This window comes from Branchiostoma floridae, chromosome 12 (assembly GCF_000003815.2).
Source record: "Branchiostoma floridae strain S238N-H82 chromosome 12, Bfl_VNyyK, whole genome shotgun sequence".
NCBI lineage: Eukaryota > Metazoa > Chordata > Leptocardii > Amphioxiformes > Branchiostomatidae > Branchiostoma > Branchiostoma floridae.
The window spans coordinates 10,281,085-10,307,594 of record NC_049990.1 but is presented as its reverse complement, the minus strand read 5'-3'; the positions used below and the strand labels follow the sequence as shown (position 1 = coordinate 10,307,594).

General features: G+C 39.4%; 2 protein-coding genes across 18 annotated transcripts in view; one reads left to right on the top strand and one right to left on the bottom strand.

Annotated features, from left to right (window-relative positions):
• LOC118428192 (dedicator of cytokinesis protein 9-like) overlaps positions 1 to 26,510 on the bottom strand; it is an 84,637-nt gene that overhangs the window by 16,049 nt on the left and 42,078 nt on the right. For 8 of the 17 annotated variants that reach the window (XM_035838188.1, XM_035838181.1, XM_035838187.1 and 5 more), the window contains 30 exons: positions 25,908 to 26,030; positions 25,580 to 25,659; positions 24,788 to 24,972; positions 24,491 to 24,556; positions 24,137 to 24,229; positions 23,151 to 23,274; positions 22,929 to 22,965; positions 22,578 to 22,665; positions 22,193 to 22,279; positions 21,420 to 21,509; positions 20,929 to 21,044; positions 20,573 to 20,642; positions 20,250 to 20,375; positions 19,889 to 19,960; positions 19,427 to 19,573; positions 19,009 to 19,092; positions 18,688 to 18,708; positions 18,110 to 18,218; positions 17,783 to 17,857; positions 16,800 to 16,832; positions 15,755 to 15,933; positions 10,914 to 11,196; positions 10,259 to 10,294; positions 9,866 to 10,040; positions 9,244 to 9,350; positions 7,995 to 8,088; positions 7,494 to 7,544; positions 5,597 to 5,724; positions 4,876 to 4,976; positions 4,424 to 4,468 (listed from right to left, as the gene is read on the bottom strand). In XM_035838188.1, coding sequence (XP_035694081.1) covers positions 4,424 to 4,468; positions 4,876 to 4,976; positions 5,597 to 5,724; positions 7,494 to 7,544; positions 7,995 to 8,088; positions 9,244 to 9,350; positions 9,866 to 10,040; positions 10,259 to 10,294; positions 10,914 to 11,196; positions 15,755 to 15,933; positions 16,800 to 16,832; positions 17,783 to 17,857; positions 18,110 to 18,218; positions 18,688 to 18,708; positions 19,009 to 19,092; positions 19,427 to 19,573; positions 19,889 to 19,960; positions 20,250 to 20,375; positions 20,573 to 20,642; positions 20,929 to 21,044; positions 21,420 to 21,509; positions 22,193 to 22,279; positions 22,578 to 22,665; positions 22,929 to 22,965; positions 23,151 to 23,274; positions 24,137 to 24,229; positions 24,491 to 24,556; positions 24,788 to 24,972; positions 25,580 to 25,659; positions 25,908 to 26,030 — 3,025 coding nt within the window. The remainder of the gene's footprint in view (positions 1 to 4,423; positions 4,469 to 4,875; positions 4,977 to 5,596; positions 5,725 to 7,493; positions 7,545 to 7,994; positions 8,089 to 9,243; positions 9,351 to 9,865; positions 10,041 to 10,258; positions 10,295 to 10,913; positions 11,197 to 15,754; positions 15,934 to 16,799; positions 16,833 to 17,782; positions 17,858 to 18,109; positions 18,219 to 18,687; positions 18,709 to 19,008; positions 19,093 to 19,426; positions 19,574 to 19,888; positions 19,961 to 20,249; positions 20,376 to 20,572; positions 20,643 to 20,928; positions 21,045 to 21,419; positions 21,510 to 22,192; positions 22,280 to 22,577; positions 22,666 to 22,928; positions 22,966 to 23,150; positions 23,275 to 24,136; positions 24,230 to 24,490; positions 24,557 to 24,787; positions 24,973 to 25,579; positions 25,660 to 25,907; positions 26,031 to 26,510) is intronic. The other 9 variants (XM_035838184.1, XM_035838198.1, XM_035838190.1 and 6 more) reach the window with 8 other exon arrangements.
• LOC118428195 (myb-like protein X) lies at positions 471 to 4,257 on the top strand. The gene has a single exon (XM_035838200.1). The coding sequence runs from the start codon at positions 1,291 to 1,293 to the stop codon at positions 3,742 to 3,744; it is 2,454 nt and encodes an 817-aa protein (XP_035694093.1). The 5' UTR covers positions 471 to 1,290; the 3' UTR covers positions 3,745 to 4,257.

Genomic DNA, 26,510 nt, shown 5'->3' with positions numbered 1-26,510 from the left:
TTAAATGTGCAAACCTGACTGCCAAAAAAACTTAATTTTTCATAAACAATTAAGAACACGAACCACATTACTTATAGAATTATTCTCTAGAATTCCAAAAACGTGACAAGGTAGTGATGAAAATACTTCTTTAGGGTATGGTACTTAAATTACGTCTCTTACAAGACAACAATAGAGCTAGACAACATTTGTCTCCTTTTATTCTGGGATAAACATGAAACATTATCAGATTCTGTCACACATGCATGTGTATCAATCTCCATGGTAAACACAGTTGTTGACCACGCTAGCAGATGCAGGTTGGACAAACAAAACTAAGACAAACAAAGTACAGTAAATAATGTCCTTGATCAAACCAATGCTGGCATACATGAAAATATACACATCTACATGTACACATTAACTTTACACATAAGCTTTAAGTGTTAAGTTCAGTGACCCATATATGGTGTTTGTTCATATTGTAAAATGGTGCTTATCAGTGTATATTTTGTACCAAGTCACCTATGACGTATCTTCCATACTGTACAAAGGATGTACTTTGTGAGCTATTTCATGGATCAAGTTACGGTCAATACCGACTGACAAAAACAGGTCAGACTTATATTAGCGAGCCAGTTTGGTACATCTTGAAAACAAAGCACAGTATCTGAACTGTAATAACCTGGATATTTTGTGACTGTAAAAGTGGGCTGTGCAAACAGACACGGCAGGCTGGGTTGACGCTCGGTCAATAACGCTATAAAGAAGCAGGTCAGATGTAGGAAAACAAGTCAGGCATGATTGACTGTGCCTATAAAATGCTGGAGTCAAAGTGTTAGGTTCCCATAAAACACAAGGCTGGACCTGAGAAGCTACAAGTGGTTTTTCTAACCACAGGCTAACAGTGCAGCCCCTGTAAGCCAGACAAGAGCAGCATACAAGGAGAACTGCAGCATATTTCTTCTAGTCTACATCCACAGACAAGGCCAGACTGTGTACGACAAGGCCATACTGTGTAAGGACAGCGCTAAGAGGATCTCCTGAAGACGATCCGACACAAACATTCAACAGACGGGAACTAGTCAAACATTGAGTTTGCCTGGCACCCAACAACAGGTACGGGGAGTTTGCAAGACTGCCAAACTGCAGGGTTTGCAACAGTAACTTCGCTGCTGGACAACAAGTGGCAAGGAGCAACAGGTTCAAGTTTTTCCTCTACTAGAACATACTAAAGGCCAGTACAAGAACAGTGTACAGAGCAATTCCAAGTCCTTGCAAAGGTAAATTGAGAGGTTTGAAAACAACAAGATGGCTTCGGACACCTGTACTGATGACCTTGGTTGTGATGACTGTGACGCCACATACTACAGCATTCTTGCTGACATACAGAAAACTGTGGGTGAGGTGGAAGGAACACTGTTGGAAGGTGACAACAATGTAGACGCTACTGAAGTGAAACAGGAGTTAAGAGAGACCACTATTGTTTCGGAAACAATAGTTACAAACTACAGCACCCAGGTGACAGTTACCACTACCCAAGCTGAGAAACACCTGCAAATTTCAGCTACTGAACCACCCGACACCACAGAGCCTGAAGGAGACTTCGCAGCAGAAACGGGAGGTACGCCCGACATTCCTCCGAGGTGCATCATCACTACAGTTACCAAGACCATGACTTCTGATGACGGCCGTGAAGTGACAAGCACTGAGGTCTCTACACAAGAACAGCCTAACAGTCTGGGTGAGGAAGAAGCTCATCTCAAAGTTAGTCTTTCTGCAACAAAGGAGATTGAGGAGAATACTACAATGATGCAGGAAATTTTGTCTACCTTGGCAAAGAAAGAAGAGGAGAAAAAGCAAGAAAACTGCATGGTTGAGACAGAAGAAGTGGAGGAACAAGAAGTTGAGAAAGAAGGAGGAGAAGAGAGAAAAGCAAACTTAAACGGAAATTCAATTGAGCAAAAAGTGTTGAAGGAAGAAGAGGGGGTAGACAATGTGGAGAAAGAAGACGTGGAGGAAGAAGATATAAAACAAGATGCAGTGGAGACAGCATTGAAAGAAAGAGATGCACAAGAAAGTGAGGTTGACAATGGAAGAGTGGAAGAAAGTGAAGAGGAGGAAAGGGAAGTGGACAATGAAGTGGTGATGAGAGCAGAGGCAGAAAATGAGGAGAAAGAAGTGGCGGAGCAGACAGGAGAGGAGGAAAATAAAGAGGAGGAAGAAGGAGTGAATGAAGAAGAGAAGGACAATGAAGTAACAAAAGGAATGGAGGAAGGAAAGGTAGAGGAGGACAATGAGGTTGAGAAAGAAGTGGATGAAGGGAATATGGAGGATAATGAAGTGGAGGAAGAAGATGTAAAGGAAGAAGAGGAAAAGGAAGTGGAGGAAGAAGGAGTGAAGGAAGAGAAAGACGGGGAGAGCATAGTGGAGGAGAAGGGAGAGGAGGACGAGCAACAAGAGGAATGTGAGGTTAAGGGAGAAGAAGTGGAAGAAGCACAAGTAAAGGAAAATGCTGTGGAGGAAGAAGTAGAGGAAGGAGATGAAGTGGAGGCAACAGAGAAGGCAGAAAATGCGGAAGACAAAGATGAGAAAGAGATGGTAGAGAAAAAGGAGAAAGAAGGGGAGGATAAAAGTGCAGATGGGAAAGACGTCATAGAGGGGGGTACAGTGGAAGAAGACGAAAAGCTGGAAGATGAGGAGGAGGGAGAAGCGAAGAATGAGACAGATTTAAATGATGGAGATGATGTAGAAGAAGTAGTGGAAGTACAAGTAGAGAAAAATGCAGTGGAGGAAGAAGTAGATGAGGGAGATGAAGTGGAGACAGAAGAGAAGGCAGAAAATACAGAAGTTGAAGATGAGAACGAGGTGGCAGAGGGAGAGGAGAAAGAAAAAGTGGAGAAAAATGCTGAGGAGAAAAATGCAGTTGAGAAAGATGTCATGGAGGAGGGCACAGTTGAAGAAGAAAAGCTGGAACATAAGGAGGAGGGAGAAGAGGAGAATGAGGTTGATCTGGAGGATGGAGATGATGAGCCAATTACCCACATCAAACCATCGGACGAAGAATCAGAGGACAGCACTGAAAAGACTGCACTAGGTGCTCAAGAAGAGACAATTGACAAAGACATCACATCAGAACTAACAGAGTTGGAGATCCATGTAGCTATCCCAGATGAAGTTTCAGATACTGCATCTCCAACCAGTGACAAGGGGACCCAATATCCGCCTAACAAGGCATTGTTCACATTCCCTGATGACATACCTTACATCGATGGTGCAGAATCAGGGGAAGAACCAGAGGACAAGACAGAGGCAAAGAAAGAACCAATCACACAGGCAAGGAAAGAGTCAGGTGATGGCACAAAGACAGAAACAGTCTTTGCATTGGAGGAAGCAAATGCAAAGGACACTGACAATGAAGACACAAACAAACCTGATGATACTGCAATGATGGATGAGATCATGGCTGCATTAGGCAGAAAGAAAGAGGAAGAAGCAAAGAGGAAGAAAGAGAAGGACGAAGGAGAAGAAGACAACAAGGAAAGGGAGAAAGAAGATGACAAAGGTGCAAAGGGGAAGGACTTGGATGCTGATGACCAAAAGGATGCTGATGATGAAAAGGATGGCAAAACTGCAAAACCCAAAGATGAGGAGGGAGAAAACGTAGAGAAGCCAGAAGAGGAAGAGAAGAAAAAGAAGAAAAGGCCAAAGCTGCTGAGGTGCATGCTGCCCTGTGTGTATCCACGGAAGGGGAAGAAAGCCTGACTGTAAATATCAGCACTTCAAGAGAATGGCAACATACCAAAAACACTGATTGTACCAAAGAACTGGCCTGGACCACTTTAAAACAATCCTACAATTAATGCATGATCTGATGACGATGATGATGATACCATCACTATTTGTTCTTTCAAAGCAACATCTCAAATTAGTATGTAATGTGTCAAATATTGTTTCTGCCTTTATAACATGGACAGATTATTTTATAAAGAAAAGCAAACTTTTAGTCTACATTAGTGTGTGAAGTTAACAATATTTTTTGTTTGTTCAAAGTAGAGAAGATTGACAAAAACAATCATTAGGTTGACTTTTAATTAGTGACCAATTCTGATTCCATTTTTTAAGCTTCATCGTACATGTACATATAATAAGAGTACAAATCAAAAAGCTGCCAAGCAGTAGTCAAATGATTATCCAGTAATAATCAATGATTAAATTCTACTTTTGTGTTTTGACTACCTTTCAAAATAAAACAGCTGTTGTGTGGCTAAACATGTATTCTGTGTAAGCTTCTTTAAACGTAGTTTAAAGATCAGTAACTGTTACAGTAACTGTACATTGAATACAAAATATCTATTGGCTTCATAAGTATTATACAAAACAGTGGGGAGGTGTCAGTTTCCACAGGTGGGGAGGGGGGCAAAATGTAAGAATCGCCACCTACCCTCTTCATCCTGATGTTGTCCCCATCTCTCACCAGCAGCTGCTCCTGTTTCATAAAGGATGAAAAGGCAGCAAAAATCACATTGTAGCAATCAAAGGACCTGATAAGACAAGTAATACCGGGGCTGTCTATGGTAGGGTTCTAACCAGCATCTGTATTTCCGTCCTCTGACAGAATTTTGCTTCTGGGGACGGACAAAAATCGGCATGGAAACATGCTAATTGGACCAAGCGGAGTATATCAGTAAAATTTTTGCCTCAGAATAAAGAAAATAGTATTCAAGAGGGTCTAGATTTCAAAATTTTCCCAGATAGCATGGCCCTGGATCCCACTAGGATCGTCGCGCCTTTGACAGGATTTCCATTCAAAATCCAGGGGACAGACAAAAATTCAGGCTGGCTAGAACACTGGTCTATGGCAAAGACAAAAATAGATGTAAAATGGGTCTTTACCTTGTACTGTTGAGTGTACAGAGCCAGTAGGTCCAAGACTGTCAGCCCAACCTCTGTACCCATATTAGCCTCCAACAGGGCTCGGTGGACGGTCTCTGGGTCTGGAGAAAAATATAGTAATTATAGCCTAGACTGGTTCTGGACAAAAACTATATGAGGAATTATAGCATAGACTTACACAGATTTCCTAACATAATTTTTTTTACTAATATGCTCCAAAATAGAGAAATGAAGACTGGGAACAACAACAACAACAATAATGTACCAGATGTTTAATCCTAAAATTATTTACTGCATGGTTTTCAGATATTATCAACACTGCCCCCTGGCCTGTGAGTTTGGAAGGGTTTTAAAGATCTATTCTATTTTAAAATCAAATACCCTTATGGCATATCTGTCTTTATTTTCAAATTTATATTGAAGTGTAAACACTTTTCTACACTTTCAAATGTCTAGGGCCTTTCCCAGTGACCAGGTTTTGTACAGTGATATATCTGGCCTACCTCGTTCTTAGGCCTGTTTACACAATCTCTCGATGGCTGGGGTTAATGACCCCCTAACCGAGAGTGGCGGCAATTGTAGGGCCGGCCGCTAGGGGTGCGATTTTAGTCAGGCTACCTTGTTCTGTAGACACATGTATCAGTCCTGCCTTATTCTGTACAAAAGGTCTGTACAGTACATATATCAGTCCTATCTTGTTCTGTAAATATATCAGACTCACCTTGCATAAATGGGTACCCGGACATGTCGTGTGCACTGCTCCTGTGACCGATGGTAGAGGGCGCCAGCCTGCGGATGGGAAGGGTCATGACCTTCAGGCTCCTGCTGCTCCCCCCCTCCATAAACTCTCTGTGGAAACAACAAGAAAGAACAATAAGGATGTTGTGTAGATGTTGAACCCTGTGCTAGGGCTGATACCTAAATTTAACAATTTTAACTTACCACGTTTCAATGCAAATCAACACAAGCATATCGATGATTTGCGCATTTCCTTGTGCCATCTGAAATATTTGCAAAAATTACTGCATGGAAGCAAACTTTTTTTTTTAAATTCAATAATTGGCTCAATGACAACATAAAATCACTGTAAATGTAGTAGTACAATAAAAACATCACTCCATGCCAGTGCCATTCTAAAGCAACAATCAGCAGATTACCTTTAAAGTATGGATAAAACATTGTGTCTTACTTTTGGAAGCCGCAGATTTTAAAATATACATCAATAATACAATTGCCTTAGTGTAAAATAAAGTGTTCTCCAACTTCCCACTTACACACACAAACTCCATCGTACAGGTTTGCTATGGTAAGTTTTAAAATAAAGAAAAAAGCTGCAGTAAGTTTCATAATGTGTGATTGTGACTGTGATTTTGGGAACCTTTATTACATCCTTTTCTCTGATAAATTAAACTAACGGTACAAAACTTTTCCTTAACGTATTGAATGCCCTTGGTTCCTAAAAAGACATCAAGATTAAACATCACATGTATGCAATATAGTTACAACATACATGTAATAATTCAAAATTAGCATTGCTAGAGCTGCAGCACACATATTTACCCTTACAATGTGAGACTTACATGTAGTTTTACATGTGTACTGCTTCAGTACCTTGTATATTGTGCAGTATGATACATGACTGTGCAGTGTGGCTTACCAGAGACCATGTTCTCGGAGAGAAGGGGGGCAACAGTTGAGCCATGGAAACAAAAGCAAAGACAGAGAGCTCATATTTAGAACATGGGCTACACGTATTATCAGCAGAGCCATACCGATAATATATGAATATGTTTTTATACATGGACACACAATATAAGAAGCTCAGAAGAAAGAGTTGCAAAAGAGAGAGAGATTGTGGTAAATTCTGCATGATTGCTTGGATGTATGATTTGGGGGCAAAACAACTGCAAGCAGATTACATTGTACAAGGATGTTGGTAGTTTTATGATTATAGTATTTTATCTAAATCAACTATAGTACATGTAGCTGTATTACACATTAGCATACTACATAACATTTACAAATAATACACAGCAAGCAACAGATAAACTACATTAAGCTATAAGATCTAACCCTCAGGCTGGTAAACTAACATTGATCCTGGGTACTAGATATTTTGAACTACAAGAGGATTTAAAGGTGTGCACAACTGAAGTGTATGAAATGTCATCACTGGTGGGATTGGAAGGGTTGTGCCAGATTGTGAGATGAATTTACTTCATCCAGAATTGTGTATAATATGTTACTGTGCTTTGATTTTTGCATACTCATGTACTTAATTACATACAATTCCATGCCTAATTGAAAATTGCAAATATATTGCAATTGCAAATAAACTCGAATAGTTACTGGAGATTTTCATTGAGGTACTTGGAAATATTGCAGAGTCTGACAGCAAAATAAACATTCTTGGGTTGTACCAATAAGGATCAAGCAAGATATTTCTTAAACAAAATAGAAAACTGCTGTCCATTTGAAAGACAAACAAAACTTCCTAATCTCAGAATCTTGCATCAATGTTCATAGAAGGCATGGAATTGTGAATGTAGCAGCACATGTTATGCCTGTGGTATATTTGTGATTTACAGTGGTGATTTGTTGATTAGAATTTTACCCACCTTGAAGCGACATACTTCTTGCCTAGATACCGGAACTGGTGTAGACAAATCCTACAAGTGGTTGGGCATACATTAAAGGTGAAACTGGGAAGAAAAGCTTGACAAAAACAACACTAACAATGGTTCCTGCAAAATGAGCTGAGAAAGATATTTTTGACTTTGTGACAAGTTTTGTTTAAACCTTTGTTTATCCCTTAAACTCATGAGAAGCAGTATGACCAACAGACCAATTAAACACTCAATTCCTTGCATATCATCAAAATACTTAAGTTTGTAAATATTTTCAAAGTGCTAGGAACAAGAAATAAATTGCCACAACAAAAAAATGCCAGTTATTTCAATTCTACCAAATTGAATAGTCCATAGACAACAGCACAATTATCTTATCAAGAGCTGCACCTATTAGTAATCAAATATAATAAGGAAGGCCAAAAAAGATTGAAGATGTCTTATGAAGCAGAATAGTCAATTTTTACAAAATTCTAAAATTGTACAACTTACTCCAGAATAGTGAAGAACTCCATGTGGTCGGACTCAGAGGCCTGGTGCCACCAGGCATGCAGAATCTCTGGGGGAAGATTAGAAAATGACTTCCCTGGGCAAGGGAATCATGGGAGGGGAATCGTTAAAAAACACTGTCACCATGGCAACGCAAAGATAAACATGCATCAGTGAGGAAAAAACAAGGAAGATGTTGATGATTGTGTGATCTTCAAGCAGATGTTGGGGAATAAAGTTGTAACATTTTCTGTCTACCCTGGCTCTTTTACCAAGGCATGTGCATTCAGAAAACAGGATAGCCACAAATGTAACTAATATGATTTTTACCACCAACCATCTGCTTGGATGCATATATACATTGTACAGCATGAAATGCAGTTCCATTTAAACCCAAATCCAGTTGAAATCTTATAGCATCTGCATTTTAGCAATCACCTTTGCCATAACAAGTTTTAAAATCCTCATGGCATTTCCTGATGGGTTACAAAGCAATACCCCAAGATACAGGCTTTCTCAATTATGATGCATATTCAAAAGATTCTTCTCAGGCAAGGAAGCTTTTAGCCAACCAAAGAAAACAACCACAAGCTTTCAGCACTTGCAACTGCGAAATGTTAGTTTCTCTTAAATTACGAAATTTCTAAGATCTTACAAATGATATCTACACTAACAAAACTATACCTGGAATTTCAAAAGGAAACTTTCCTCTTTTTTTTTTCAAACAATAACTGTAAGACTTTCATCTACATCTATCAGAAATACTTTCTGACACATGGAATGTGCTGGGTGACAAATGTTTTGAAAACAGAACGAAACTATGATAACAATGGAAAACTCAATCATAGGAATTAAGAATATTCTTTAACATTGACTTAAAGAAGCATTGTAGGGGTAATACGTTTGGAATCTGATTGTCAGTATAAACCGTGATCTATTTTTCTGTAGATTGAAATGTTCTCCTGCACTTACAAATGAATACTGTAAATGCAGATATGTTCGCGGTGGATTAATGTTCGTGGTTTTCGCGGCGGCCGCTTCACCGCGAATTTAAAACCACCACGAACATTTTTCCATAACAGTAACAGACTACAGTGCATGGTGCTACCACGAAATTAAAACCACTGCGAAAAGTCCATTTTCCCGTTACCGCGAAATCAAATCCCCGCGAACTTAAATGCATTTACAGTATTAGATTCTGTGTCTACAAGCACCATCATGGTACATGGTATCATTGCTTTAGATTTCTTACCCTCATTGAGGTTCTTCAGGATAAACAGCAGACAGACGAGAAGGTCTTTGATCTCTCCCTCGTCCAACTTGTCATGTCTGAGGAACGTCCCGGCAGCAGAGGCACTCCTAAGGGCAAATGATTGTACAAAGGTGTTTTAAGCATGTAAAGTATTGGCAATATGACACAAAACAGAGTTGCTATGGGCTTACAGTGGAGAAGGCTTTTCAGTACCAAGGAGATGGTCAATATAAAGCCTAAGAGTTGTTGTGGACAAACATAAGAGAGCTTCTATGGAGTTTTACAGAAATTGACAGAATGCTCAATGAAATTTGTAGAAAAAGAATTTTTTTTTACATGTTCATGTTTAATTGTCTTTTCAATAATACTTTTACATAATGAAGCATATTTCAAGCATAAAATCAAAGATTACCATACCAAAAATTCATTCTTGTTTTAATTCACATCTACATGTAGGCCGCTGTGAGGTTTCTACGGTAACAAAAATCCTTTTTTTTTTTCAATACACATCTACATGACGGCCACTATGAGGTTTATACTGCACAACAGGAGGCATGTCAGCACCAAGAAGAGGGAAATTTCAGGCAAAAACATTATTGCATAGTATAAGCAAAACACACACCTGAAGTGCCCTGGAGCAGTATTCCCTCCCTTGAGCCTCTCGCTGTCCCTCCTCTCCAGCATGTTGGGCAGGGACCCGTTGCTGGCCTCCGTGCTGAGGGAAGAGTTGGAGTCTGCCCGCTGTTTGGTATCCAACTTCAGGGGCATGGGGGACGAGATATTACCACTGGGAGTCCCTGCAGGGTTAAACACAACAATCAACTAAGAAGGGAACATTTGCAAGCAAATGCATTAAATTTTCCTTGCCAGCAATGAGCCAAGTTTGAACTTTTTGTGTTGAAAAATGGACCTTATACAGTTTGCAGATTTGATGCTTTGAAGAGTGTTATAAGCTGCACAGATGCCAAAAATAGACCTTATTTCCATTGAACTGCCCCTCGGAAAAGGAAAATACCTGTTAGCGTGTTACTTCTGCTTTTGAATTCTCCGACTGCAACAAAAAGGTTAGATCAAATTATCATACTTGGTAACATCTACAAAGTAGTTCCAGTCTCTCATCATAGAACATGATGTAAAGACGAAGTACACTGTTTAATGTACATGTACATGTCTAAGAATACATTTTTGTAACTGGAGGAATATTCCTGGCAACCTGTATATAGCATTTTTCTTGTCATGGTCAAAGGAAGACTTATTTTTTAGTAAACTAAGCTGGTCTGAAATAACGCTAGTTCACCTATACCTGGGTGTGTGTGTTGGGGGGGGGGGGGGTCGGGGTGTAACCTATACCCGTTGTATTTAAGAGCAGGGTGTTAAGGGATGTCAAGTTGACGGACAGCATTTTCAAATTGCATTCTTTTTTAAATATTGTAGTTTGAAACCACAGTCTATCGACTTGATATCCTTAGATACACTAGCCCTTTGTAATAGCCATAGGCTAGTTGGGCAGCCCTGGCTGTGTGTTCGTAACAGCTAAACCAATAAATAAATAAATACAACGGATATAGGTTAACCAGTGAATATAGGTGAAGTAAATCTTTCAGCTTCCGTTTTCATGTTATTTACCAGAGTAATATAAAAATGCAATGGCATGATAACTAAGTACACACCTGCTATATGAGCCCAGACATTGGAACTGACGGTGTCTCGCGTCAACGATCCCTTCATCCCGTTCATGTCCACGGACGTGGACCGCGTGGGCAGCGGCGTGTGGTGGCTCTCATTGGCCAGATTGTCGTTGGAGATGTGCGTGGAGCGCGTGAAGGTGGAGGATGTGGTGGATGACGGGGTGGGGGTGTGAGGCGAGGGGTCCAGGACGTTGAGGCGCTGCACATTCTCCAGTATGATACTGAGGAAGGGGAGGTACAGGCTGGCTATCCTGGCCTGGTGAGCCTGGGGGGCAAGAATTGAGAATTACTGAGTATTAGGTACAAGAGAATCTCAAGATTTTTTTGAGAAATATCAAAATATTTGGGAAAAATCTCAAAACATTTTGGAAACATCTTGAAATTTCATAAAAATCTCAAAACTTTATTTCCAGATTAAATTTTATAGTTTTCAATGGAGCATAACGACTCTCACTGGGAGGTTAGGTATAAAATCTGAAAGTATAGAAGCAATAGTTCAAACCCAAATACTCAGTCCAATTTAAATCTGCTTCTAAATCTCATGCACATCAATAAAAGTTTCATCTTCCGGATGTTTTGAGAGAGGTGGCACAAACTTGACTGATGAGAAATGCTCTTAAATTGGTTTACATGTATTATCTATAGACAGACGTGGGATTTGCTAAACAAAGACAAAATTGACGTAGAATTTCTCACAATGTTACATGTATGACAGCCAACTGGACCTTCTAAATTTCATGCACATTAGTCATTTTAAGTTTCAACTTAAAGATGTTTCAAGGGAGGTGGTACAAACTTGACTGAAAGTAATGATCCATAATTAGTGTACTTAAATTGGTCTACATGACTGTATTATCTACAGAGACATTATAAGGGATTTGCTGAACAAAGCAATAAACATTTCATTAAATGGGATTCAAACCCACGACAGGAGATACAGATTAGCCTGCAACTCATCTGTAGACCGCTCAGCCATGTCAATCAAAAACAGAAAGGTAATAATTGTGGTCCATTGGTGAGACCTCCATTATGTATCAGAAATGCTTTTTGTACTGTAAAGCATGGCAATTCTAAAGACAATGAAAAATCGTGTCTGACCATGCTGCATATCTATTCATATCAAAGTTCCTTCATAGCCTGGCAACACATTTATTTCAATCCTTTCAACAAATGAACAAATCAAAGCTAATCTACAAAAGCAACTACTTCTTAAACAGAAGAAAAAGCAATTTCCTTATCACTCGAAAGTAATTAAAAGTTGGTTCCGTTTTTCCCCGGCAAACAGACATTTTGTATCAAACAGGATGAATGCACTTCATTTCCTTGATGGGCTGGCATATCATCATCACTATTTTAGGTATCTAACATCCGTTGACCTTAAGAGAGCCATGACTTGACTAGTCGTTTCAAGATCAGACAGACATCTGAAGTACTCAGATCAACACTGAACAACACCATGGCAGGTTATAGGAACATTGAAGGCAGTTTCTGGTGAAATAATGATTCTCCCTTTTCAAGTGTCAGTGTTACGAATTTTTCATTTCCTGACTTACTCCACCCATTCAATAAACAATACATTAATTAATCTGTGATACAACCTGAAGAGTATGCAAACACTCTATGCACATATGTATAGTATATTGTCATATACGTATTATAGCAACACAGTTGTAAGGTGGTTTGGCACATGTGTCACGGAGGCAACTTCTCTCAAGTCAAGCAAGAAAGATTCTACTTTAAGGGCTACACTAAGCAGGCAGTTTCTCAGTGAGTATCGATTCCTTTAAGTTACTTCCATTTCCTTAGAACATTTGTACTTTCAAATTGATATAAAAAGTTTGAAAACCCTGAGGACCAAGAGATTAAGTCAGTTTGGCCTAAGAAAGGAATGTCATTGATGTGAATTCTGTACTCACAATAACTGGAGGGGAGAGCCATATCCAGCATTATGATATCAGTCTGTACTTATATCTCTATCTTTAAATTTTTGTCCCACTCATTGTTTGGGAGCTCATCTTGTCAATTTGCTGTCATGTGAAATCTGCCCAGGAAAATACATTCTTGTGTCATTTTTTTAACAGACGGAATTAATTTTTTTTGTCCCAACAATCAAGATATGGAGTAAGAGACAGATTGGGTCAATATTCTTATTTGTATAAGAAAATGTAATTTTTCCAATTTTATTCAGATTCTATAAAGTGTGACAGATTCACGAGACAAGCAACACTGCTCCTAGCTGCAGTATAAAACTAAAGATTGTAAATCATCCTGAGTTACTGCAAGCTCTGTGATTCCAGGTGAGACTTTTTGCTGTATTGCAACAAAGTATTTTGTTTGCCCTAATATTTTGTTACTTGGTGCTTGTCAAACAATGGTTACATCTTTCTAATTGTTTTGAATTATCAGTTGCAACTTTATTGGGTTAGCCATAACTTCTAGTCTGTCATGTTTGAATGGATTCATTTTTAATTACATTCATTCATTCCAATCTCCAATTCGTAGGCAACATGTCTACCAATGTGCTGGTTCTTCTGCTGATCATCCTCAAGGAAACTGGCCCAACTGAAGCCTGCAGCAGCAGCTGTTCACCAGTCTGTGACTGTAGCAGTAGAGGCCTCACCAGTGTTCCTCAAGACCTGCCTACAAACATCACTGAGCTTAATTTGGGGAACAATGCACTCACAACCTTGAGTCAGTCTGACTTCTCAAAGTACAGGAACTTGACAGAAATAAGTCTGCAGCACAATCAGATCTCAATAATACATAACACAATATTTCATACCCTAAGCAGCTTAAAATACCTGTACCTTGATGATAACAAGTTGACCAGTCTCTTTACTGGCACCTTTGAGGGACTTGGTAATCTACGGATATTGTGGCTAAAAAGAAACAACTTGTCCAGCCTCCCAGGTGACATATTTGTGGGCCTTGGCAACTTGTATATATTACATCTTGAAAATAATCAGTTGGCCACTCTTGCAACTGACATATTTGTGGGCCTTGGGAACCTCAATACCTTGTATATTGAACATAACCAGTTGATCACTCTCCCAGCTGATATATTTAGTAGACTTAACAGGCTGTACATACTGGACTTGTCCTACAATCACATCAACACTATAGAGGCAGGTACATTTGATGTCACTTCAAGCCTTCTTCACCTATATCTTCAGGGCAATAACATCAGCGAAATTGCAGTGGGCACATTTGCGAATCTGCCAGGGCTCCTAAAACTGGACATTTTCTTTAACCATATCAACACTTTTCCTGTGGAGCTAACAAATAACATAAATAGATCAAAACTGTATGCACTTTCCATGCAAAACAACAAAATGGAGACACTACCATATCTGGCATATGACATATTGGCCTCCGTTTATTCTGTTGACATCTCCTATTGGCAGAGTCATACTGCTGACATTGGTAACAACCCCTGGCAGTGTGACTGTAGGATGCTTCCCTTCAGGGCAAAGATGACAGGTCGTCACCCATTTGAAAATCAGATCATTTGTGCTGGTCCCAGTAACCTTCGTGGACAGTACTTGAAAAATGTCAGTTTTGCAGATCTGATTTGTGAACAGACAACGGCGGCAGCTAACTCCACTTTAGGTACCTCAACTGACTTTGTTCAGTCGGGATACTTCACATCAGTGGAACCAAATTCTTCCCCAAATACAGACACAACAGGTGATGCTGATACTACACCTGACTTGCCTTCAATTGATACTCCTTCTTCTGATCATTCAGAAAATACAACTTTGATGATACAAACATCTTCCCCAATACTGACAACTACAGGTAACATTGACTCCACACCAGGTATGCCTACAGTCAGCACCTCTTCTTTTGATCAACCTGGAAAACCATCTTCTTCCCAAACAGCTGATACAACATCTTACTTTGACTCCACGCCTGGTTTGCATGAGGAGAGTACATCAATCCCTCCTTTTGCTCAATCTGGAAAGCCAACATTTCTGACTCTGGCATATTCTTCTGTCAGTTCTGGCACCATCACTGACCCTAACCCTGGTGTGTTCTCCCTCACCACCTTTCTTGCTGCTTTTCTGAGTGTAGTAGGTGGGCTTTTACTGATCTGTGCAATGCTTTATACTATCCGGTACATTTACAGGATAAAAACAAGTCCTTTGCCAGAGCCAAGTACTGTTGTCTGCAACACATGAATTTTGTACAAACACCAGTCTGTGAGACCTACGTGCACGGTAACAGTTGGCAGTAAGAATTAGATAAGACTGATGTGTCAGCAGAGAATGATGTAGTTCACAGTAAGGATGACCACTTGCAGGCTACAAGCAGTATCCGCATGTACCGTACAGAATGTGGTTTTAAACAGGATTTTGATAGAGATGTTTTAGGTCTTACCTTTTTCTCTATAATACTTTGTAGTTATAAATTCTTAACTTTGAATTGAGGAAATACTGTCATATGCATCTTGTCATTTCCATACAAGATAGAAATGTTTAGGATGTGATCATTGCACTCTATTCTGGCTGTATGTGCTGCCTGCTATATATGAACTTACAATTACATGTACCCAAATGTATTTTAAGTGATGATCTCAATATTGTATTTCCATGTGTACCGAATGTAACTGTATTGATGATGCAACAGTAAAGTAAGCGTACTAGTATTTACACAATGTAATATCTATCATAATGTTGAATGTGGCATATACCACGCCATTGAACATGTATTCATCATCATGGTACAATGTACTACGATGTATGTTGTTGCCTGGGATGACAACTTGCACAAATGGTGTCATCTATTCCACTAAATATCAATAACAAAAAGCAAAAAAATACCTTAGACTGATATCTGTCATCAAAAGAGTGTTTTGCCAGGAGGTCTCGAAGAGTGGACACGGCAAACTGTCTGACGTCCTTAGGTTGGTGCAGGGCAGCACTCACTTCTCGTAGGAGCAGCCCCACCAGGAAATGGTGCTTACAGTAGTCGTCTGTCAGTGAGAACTCCTGCTGCTGGTCTGGGAAAGTAATTTGGAGAGACGAAGTTAAACTTTAGTTAAGTCTTCAGGTGTTATGTAGGGATGTAACAGGTGAGCCAAAAAATGCATGTAGTTCCACGACTATGGTAGAGAAAGATTTATTCACATGTTTTCACCTCAGTCAGGTTTTACTGTGGTTCATAAACATTATAATAAAGACTGACTTAAATCTGAATTCATAGGTTCTTCCGCAAAATCTTGAAAGTGATAAGGCAACAAAAGCTCCCTAACACATGTAATCTACCTGCAAGTAACAAATGACAAAGTCTGAGACATTAAATAGTCAATTAAGGCCTTACAACAGTTACAAAAGGGAGATATTTGAGAAAGCTCTTCCTTCAAATTATACTTGTACATGTAAACTGTACAATGTAACATTTCCCAGCAGCTTTAAAAATAACAATAATGATTACGTTTTTCTAAAAGACATTTGCATTGGAATTTGATCCCATATGAACTATACTATACTCATATGAAATCAACAAAAAGTCACTCAACATTGAACTGTTTATAACACGAGTAGTGACGGCGAAGGAGTTAAACTAAATACATGTATGCATCAGCAATACAATATCTCTAAGACGTGCTTTAGGATGAAGTTCCTTAAAACCATAACTCAATAACTAACACCCTCTAAAAACTACCACCCATGCATCAACACCATTATCATGCTCCATACCTTATCTACGAGACACCTTTACCGAAACACCTTTCTCCTCTCCAATTCTACAATCTACTGAACTAACATGTCGCAAAGAGGTAACCCATAGGATACTGCAAATCAATGGCCTGATTCGAGAGAAGAAGAGGCAAGCATTTTAACATTACAATGGGTACTTTGGTACCTGCATCCAAAGTGGCCATGACACCTCCTTCAGCTATCGGAATGAGGAAAATATGCAAAATTGGTGTGAAGTGAAATGTTGTGGTGGAAACTGAGAGTTGGGGGTTGAAGAATTCTTAAAATACAAACCAAACAGCTAACTACAATCAATGGAAGACTATGGGATGTAAGACATCTTCAACCTTACAAGCACCAGTAAAGGGGATAGGGGTATTATTGTACTAAGATGGGAAGAATTCTCACACCTTGAGGAAGATTGAAGTCAAACTATGTATCTTTAAGACATCTACTGTAGGTTGTCACAGTCAGGTTCAATACCTTTCCCCTTCATTACATGACAGATGTCAACAACACCACAGCATTGCTAATCCATGCTGGCATATCCTTTGCCCCAAGCAGGATATAAAATAGACAGGCAACAAAATTTTGATCTTTGTCCCGCTTTCCCAAAAAAGAAAATCATTTCCAGATTTCAGAAAATCGGGATGGTTCTGGAAGTCCTTTCTCTCGTAGTCCTTTAAACATATTGACAAAAAATATGCCAAACTAAAACATGTGCCAAATTACCAGATTGCGTACCTTTTCTAAGACAAAGGAAGTTACATGTAGGTCTCTAGGAAGAGATTATTCCCGTTTATTTTGTCTCAGAGGATGCTATTTGCACACAGACAGAATTGTACATTCCAAATAGGATTCCAAATGTAGCACAGCTTTAGGTAACATTTAAGTCCTCGAAACCTCTCAATCCCTGGATCAGCTCAAAAATTGAATGGGTATAATAAGTTCATGCCCTTTTCATTTGTCCAAGTACATGTAATTTCAGTCTGCACAGGACCCAAGACATACAGAACTTCTCCTGCATGTCACAGATGAGGAGGTTTGAACCTTTGGGGCTTAACAAGTTAAATCCCCAGGGTTTTTGTTGCCTGTAACTTTAACCACAGCCACCCCAGCTCACCCACGAAGCCCACTGACTGGTCTTACCATCCTCTATGTCAATCAGGCTGATTCCTCCCTCACCAAAGAAGCCGACCACAATGTGGGTGTGCCCTATGGCATCTGGACATGTATTATCATCATGTTACATTCTCATTCACACTTAGATGGAACATGAGCAATCTGTGACATTCTGAATTAAAGCAATCATTTGTTTTCTGTTCTTGAGTCTACAACTTGTTTGTGTCAATGGAATGGAAAAAGAAAATTGATACACGTGAAATGTCTGGCTCCTGTTTCCAACGTGTGCATGTATACCAATCATAGGACCCAGCACAAGATACAACTCTTTAGTACAAAGAAAGTGTAGCCCACCTTGGAACCTGTGCATGTAGCCTTTCCTCTGCAGAGGCAGGTTGAGGGGAATGTAGTGTTCGTGGCTACACACGATCTTCAGGAACTCAAACTTCAGCTCAAAAAGGGCCTGAAACAGACAAAGTCCAATCAATCTTATCACTTCATAATCAATTGTACAAAATTAAATTAATGACTGTCAAATTACTCAAATGCGATACATGTATATCAATCAAATTGATTAATGTTAAAATATGTCTTTCTAACCTTATATCCCATTCAAAGTATTTTCTCAATTAACTGCAGATTCTGAACATTCTTCATTACCTATTGTCTATTGCATAAGCTTTGAAAAAGAGCACTGTGACTCACTGGTTGCATTTGCTAGGCAAAGACTTAAAGTAATGTACTCTAAAAGCCCCATTCTTGCATATAACCATGCATTAAGTCCTCTGTTAAGTGTGGCAAGAAACGATGCAAGATCTGTGCATGTTAGACAAGCCTGTGGACAGAACATGGTGCTTGAAATGATTGGCAAGCCATCAGTTATTACGTAGCCAATCAGAGTGCAGCAGTTGTTTTTGATTGACATGACTTACCACTGGTGCTAACTGCCACTTCTGATAGAACAGTCATGAAACATAGAACAGCATAGTACATTCATTTTACGTTATGTCTTTAACTATTCTTTCAACAGTTCAAACATTTGTAAAACCACACTTAATACAAGATGCAACCAACCATAAATATTGTGTCTGTGCATGTCAACAAACAAGTTATTTGTAATGATCTATCTGATCTACTTCTTTTTTGTATAAATTTTCTAAACGTTAGACCGTACATGTACTAATAGCAAGAACATCTGATTCAATTTCACACAAAACAAAACATCAAAGGCAAAATACATTAAAGACACCTACCTTTGGGTCTGAGGGGTTGAAATGGTCCAGGTATGAGTTGATGAGTTTGAAGACAAACCCTCTGTCCATGTAAGTAAAGCACCTCTGAAAGAGTAGAACATTCCATTGTGACATAAAATCTTGGTCATGCCTTCTTGCAAAAAATTCTGCATATTTTTTTTTCATCCTTTTCATGTTTTTAAAAACTGTTCGAACTTGCTGCAACCCTGACAAAAATATGAACAAGGATAATAGGAGAAGCTGATACATGTACATTTTTGTACATATCTCTACCATGCAGCACTCCCCTGGAAAAGGGAACAAGGTACATGTACAAGTCCTTGAACTTTACAGGCAATCAATAGGAACAACAAAAGACACACTAAAAAATATTGCAATTTACAACTGACTGAAACCAAGAAAACTAAGGACCAGTTACCTTGATGAAGTTTGCGAGGCTGCGGTTGGCGTTGCTGACCTCCAGGGCGTTCTCCTTGTGTTTCTGTGTGATGTGGGGCATCAGGGTCTGCAGCAGGCTCTGGATGGCAAACTGATAGGACGCAGGGAACCGCGAATGTCTGCTCACCTGTGTGTGGAAATGGACATAGGAATTATCTGGATCCAATCTAGCTTACTGAAATGCTATGCCTACATGTAGGTCATACAACTGTACGTAGAAGCGCTGCATGTTTAGATCTAATGTATAAACATTCTCTCATGAAACGTATTGTGAAGGACAAAAAAGGGGACCTTCATATCCTATCTTAACAACTGCTGCCCTTTTAAGTGCCATGCATGTTGGGTGAGCAACAATAGGTGGGACATCAAGTGAGTAAGATAATAGTCTAACGGCTGACTATAAGAAGAAAGCACAGAGGAAGGAATAGCATTTTTTCCTTACCTGTAATCTGTTCATGGTAATGAGATGTTGCCCCATACTCTTCACAATGATCTCAAAGAAGAACCATGCATGCTGTGGGAGAGAAAATATCAAACTTCATAATTAAGATTTCAAAAATGTAAATTGATTTTTCTTGGAAAACCATGAAGTACATAACTAATAACTAGTGGTGCATGTATAAAAATTGCTGTTTTGGGTTACTTTACAATTACTTTATTTCTCTTTGGCTTTTTACTCGATTCAACTTAATTTTGAAGTACCAGTCATGATAAACCTAAAATGAATGAATGGGCCACATATATGAGGAGTACACTTGCTCAAAGCTAAAATTGTTAACAATTAGGAAAGGAAGCATACTTACATTCATGAGCTTGTGAATGACGAGGAAGTCAGAGGATGGTCTCAAGAGGATGTTCATGTTCTTAGCCAGTTCCTCGTGGACTGTCTTGGGTTTGGATGCTGTCACTGGCTCTGTCACAAACACATTCTGTAACAACAATGAATAATTCTGATTATTATCTGATAATGATAATCTTACATACAAATTCTCTCTAGCAAACAGACTTAAATCATACATATTAGAATATTATACACGTAAATCAATACTAATTTTTAAAACAACACATCATGATTTCCCTAAAAGCAGAAACCTGGCAAGATAAATGTACTCCAGGAAAACCTTACCTTGACATATGACTGCAACAACTTGAGGTGACCATTTTCATGCATCTTAGACACAACATGGACTAGCACTCTGAAAAGGATAGTATACACAAAAATTAGCACTGTTTAATGTTGTAACCACTGAAGACATGTTAGCACTGCCTCTTGGTTTCAACTGAAAGACTCCTGTTTCATTTTCAAAATTAATCAAGTTTGCTAATCATTAAATCAATCAAGTGTTTCTTATCTTATCCTTTAAAAATCAAAACTTCAAACCTTTGGTCACAACCATTCTTTGACATAGTAACACAAAACTATAGCAACTGAATTCTAATGAAAAATGCACCAATATAACATCAAAATTTGCTAGAGCTGACCTGGTAGCATTGGTGGCCACATCCTCACTGTTGGTCTTGACCAGAACTCTGAAGAGCTGGTTCAACAACACAGGCAGGAACTGGACAACTGTGCACTCATCTGCTGCATGGAGGGACTACAGGGACAAACAACATGTTTTTTAATAGCAAAATGCTGCATTTAGCTAGTTACAATTTGTCTTACCACACCTTTTGGTGTATAGGTGCATACCCAACTCCATTTTAGGATATGGCTAGTAGGGTGTCATACCACTAGTAGCGGGGTGTGTTCAACTCCCATACTCTTTCTACTACCACTTTACTCTCAAGGCCATTGTGCCAGTTACAAAACACTGTATGGTTTGTGCTTACACTGTATGGTTTGTATGCATTTGCTCATGTTACACGGGCCCCAAATATCACCTCAAAATATTAAGAAGATCAAAATCTACATGATCATTTGAAGACTGTTTTTCTGTAATGCAATTAATCTATGATCGTTTTTTATTTACCTTGAGAAACTTGCACATGTCCAAGTCACTGCCACCACTGCTGGAGTCCACCTTCTCACAGTGGGAGTAGAAGTTGTTCATGTGCATGTCCTGAACATGGGGAAAAGTACACATCAATACATAACAGTAACAAACATCTCACAACACAAGTGTTCAACTAAACAAACAGGAATTGTTAGTGTCTTATTGAAGTCATTTGCATATCAACAGACTGTACTATGATCGTAGAGTGGAATTTGTTATCACCAAGCACAGTAGGGGCATCATCTCTGAATAGTTTTAAAGAACGCTTGCAGATAGATGTGAAAAAGTTAGGTGTGACGGGTCCTTCGGTGTAATATAACCAGCTGCTGTCGCGCCGCGTGCCCCAAGCCGAAGGGCGGTTTTACCGGCTATATAGATACAGATACTCAGGGAATAGTGAAAAAGTCAAGTTGGTTTTGTCCATGGTACTGAATTGTGACCATACCTTTACACCCCTGCTACAGTACATGGTTGTGTCCATGGTGATCATTTCCTACAAATACTGATGTAGTACTTGGGGTATGTCCATGGTACTGAAATGTGATCATACCTACTACTACTACTGACACAATAGTTTGTCCTTGGTACTGAACTGTGATCATAACCTAACACTACAAAACATGGTTGTGTCCATAGGAGTAAAATGTGATACTACCTACCACTTAACATTACATGGTTGTGTCCATGGTACTGAAATATGATCATAACCATAGTAATGATCCTCAACCAATGAAGAGGTTTCTGGTTACCTTGGAGTAAATGGAAGAAGCCAGTCTTGTAGACAGGGTGAACAGCTTCTTGCCTCCATCCACCCACTTGATCTCTGGTCCTGCAATCTGAGATAATGGAGAACAAAAACATGTCTTATTTAACACAGAGACAGCATGGATCACTTTTACAGACATCCATGGGTACATGTATTAAATATGAGCATTGGATCACAGCGTCTTGGTACCTATGATCCAAAATCATATGGCCTGTTGGTTTTTGAAAAAAAAAAGTTCACTGATTCATTACAATAGATATGGCCTGACCATCTGAATATACATTTGGTGCAATGTATAGAAATGTGTGACTGCTGAAACAGAAGTATAAAATATCTGTCTAGTGACTCCACACAAGGAGTGTCCTTACCTTTCCCATCCCCAGTGGCTTGTGTGTAAGGTAGCCAGGAGGGAGGTGGGCAGAGATGGGCAGGGATTCTTCATCCTGGAGGTTGATTCTAAAGAGACAAATAAAATGAATTTAGCATCCACAATGTGTAGTTTGTTGTCAAACTGGGGTCATAGTAAAGTAGAGACAAATTTTCCATCATGGTATTTGCCTGCCTATATCTAATTCTATATTTAATAAGACTAAGTACACTTTCAACATCTTCAATGAAAATTATGGACAAGATATGTAAGACTAAGATCATAAATTGCATGGTTTTCATTAAGTGTACAGTAACTGTTATATGTCAGATTATAACAAGAATATACTCACTTTCCATCCTTTAGAATAGGTAGCCAGGCATACCCAACTAGAGCAGAAAATGGGAGAGAAAAAATACAATAAGAATGATGACAGGAAAAATGAAGCTAACGACAATCCCCTTTTTTGTAAAATTTATGTACAACATTTGTCACAGTGCTATTCATAGTATGCTGAAGGTTCAGTTCATAAGAGCTCTACTGGGTAGATCCCGTGTTTATTAAGTGTACCCACCGACAGTTTCCACGTTGTCTTTCTTCTTGGTTGAGCCCTTAACAGACTGATCACAGCTGACATGGTAGAAGGTGAAGAGAAGGTGGTGTCTGTCCTGCAGCTGGGTGGGTAAGGCGATTTTCACCTGAAATCCACATGAAAGATCACGTTAGGAACCATCATCTAATATGCTTTATTTATGGCAGGGTTGTAGCCAGCACCCGTCCTTCCGTCCTTAGACGGAATTTTGCAGCTGGGGACAGAAAAAATGTTTGCCTAATCCGTCCTCTGTCAGCAAAATTGAACCCTCAAAATGCAGGAAATAGTGTTTTAGAGGGTTTAGGTTTCAAAATTCTCCTTGGGAGAATGCCCCAGGACCCCCCTAGGAACACTGCGTCAAAGCCATTCAAAATCAAGGGGACAGAAAATGATTTCGGGCTGACTACAACCCTGCTTCATGGTACTGCTTCTTTCAGCTTACTAAAATGACTTATAGCCCCTTCAAGACAGTCCTGGAGACACTGCTGCATATGCAAAAATATTTGCGGTAGTTTTATGTTCACGGTTTTAACGGTGGACGCTTCCCCACAAAGTCAAAACCACTCCTAACATTTTTCATGGAAGTATGTGCTAAGCATATGGTGCTAACACGACTCAAAAACACGCCATTTTTCAGCTACTGCAAAATTAAATCCGCATTTACATCCAACTTTCAAAGACTTTCCCCCATGAACCATACTAAGAGTGCATATCAGTGCTGAACACAATAGCCTGTAATATCCGTGTCCATCTAACATCCTTGTCCAATTACAGTATTAGAATACATTGGATGTCCTTGTTGACTTGACGGTAGCATCTAATGCTTACATAGCTAGAAATTGTATCTTATGAGTGCATTTACTGTGAAGAGACTGGCAGATTGGAGTGCATCCCTGTCACATGTCCAGAGTTATGGTTTGGGACCGAGTTCTAGCAGGAGTAATGGAGATTGCTCTGTGGGTACAAACCTCTTCATAGAAGTCAGGTGTTGTGTTGTGGTGCAGCACAGCAGCATTGGCACTTGTGGTGAACACAGGGCACCCTGGTCTGCTGTAGATACACTATGAACAACAAGGAAATATTTCTCAGTTACATGTATGTGTGGGTACATTAAACTTACTATATGCTCAGTTCCAACAGATATGGTAATACTTGACATTCTAATCAATTATCACAATTGAAAGGTGACAACGAAGGACCAAAGTCAGCACCATTTTACACACGATGCATACAAGTTTGTTTATTTTCATTACTTCTTAATGCAAACAAAATTCAAGTGCTTCCCCAAACATACAGTGTAGTTTATCATCACAAATTCTTACCTTTAAAGGCAATGCATCTTCATCATCAGAGTCCCTAAACTCTACACAGCAGGCTATGTTACGGGCCTTTGCACAAAAGAAAAGACAGCAACAGTCAGAAACATAGTACATGTAGTGGTCGTCAAACATAACCTATTATACTGTAAATTTATAATTTTGTGGTAAGAGGAAAAATCAGGTTTTCCCAGCTGAAACATATATGTGGTACAGAATGTGCCAAAATACTTTTAAAACTTTGGATGGTTAACGTTTAAACTCTGCTTGTACACAAACTGCTTGTGTAAACTAACAACCCACCTTGGCAAATGTTTTCTGGTTGTCAAACTTGAGTATGAGTGGATATATGTACAGGTTGTTCTTGTAGGAAGTGAATGGTTGTAGTACAGAGGCATCCTCTGGCAGGAACTCCTCGATTTCCCTAACGATGTGTGAGGGAGAATCTGGGAATGGGCGGACAGGGACCAGGGATGATGTCACACAGCCTGGAAAGGAACAAAAAATGTAACATTGTTGATTACAAATTTGGGCTGTCTCTGTCACTTTCTATAAGGTTATGTTTACGTCTGCTATCTTCAGCATACGAAGACCATATTAAAGTCACTGGAGTTAGAATGTAGTTACATTTGATATCATAATAAAATAGGACGTAACAGGATAGGTCAGGAAGGATGGCGGCCTAGCTGACTAGACTGGCTGACAACTGTCAGAGGTAAAGCACCTTTGTGGACAGACACCTACGGCTACATAGCTATGGGACTGAGGGGGACAGAGAGAGAGAAAGAGAGAGAGGGAGAGAGAGAGGGAGAGAGAGAGAGCTTTCATAACATCTAATGCCTTGAATTCAAAGTTTAAGATAAACGCTTTTCCCATATCAGTTGGTGCATAGGGCAGTGTGTGTTCAACCACCTAACACTTTCCCAAATGCTGAGTGCTAAGCAGAGAAATCAGTATGTACCATTATCAAAGTCTTTGGTATGACTTGGACAGGATGGAAGTCACAACCTACTAAATGCAAGGCAAAAACTCTACTCAGTTGACCATTGCAGTGGTTTTTTAAAGTGTCTTGAAACTGCCATAATATTTCTTTACCTGACAACTGTGACTGGACAGCTTCTACCACTACCCTGAGGCTGGCTGGAATTGGCTGAAGTTTGGACATTTTCTCTGGTCTGGAAAAAGCAACATGAGAGTCATACATGTTGCACATTTGTAACACACACCTCTGACTTCCATGTCAGTTGTTCATATTTCCTAACAGGGATAGCAGCTAGATTGTGGAAAAGTTCCTACACATGTGTGGTATTAAAGTGGTACATCTTGAGAACACTCAAATCATACAACCACAAAAATGAACCAATACATACTTCTGCTTGAGCTCTTTCCTTCAACCTTCAACATTTCAAAGAGATTTCCTCACCTTTTGATATCTGCCAGATGTTTGAACATGTCCTCATCAGACAGCTTCTGACTCTCCTGCTTGAAGATGGGCGTGAAGTCTGCCTCACTGTCAAGTTCACCTGATGAACTTTTGAACACTGGCCTAGAAACATGTCAGAACACACTCAGTAATACTGTCAACATGTTCCTTACTTCATCTATATGATTGTATAAAATCTACTATTACTCTGGATGCAAATTCTTACAAAACATTTGTGTTACTGCAGTCCCAAAAATGTCTAAAGACCAAAGTCCTAAATCGTACTTCAGTTCTACAAAGAGTACTAATTAAAGTGTTTTATTCCAGCCAACATTTGGTGACTGCAAACTTCCACAGGGCAATTCTGTTTCTACATGTATGTCACACTGAAGCTAATTGTCACAGCTAACAGATGCGCCACAAATGTTAAGTATTTACACAATGTATATTGATGGTTTCTATGGTGTTTACAACACACTTCTTACAAATGCAGTCCCAAACATGACTGAGTCTATACATCTGCTTTATCATAGTTCATGCCTTGAGCAGATTCCCTGTTGACCTGCATGGTGACTTAACAACCTGTTGAAACTATTCATGGAT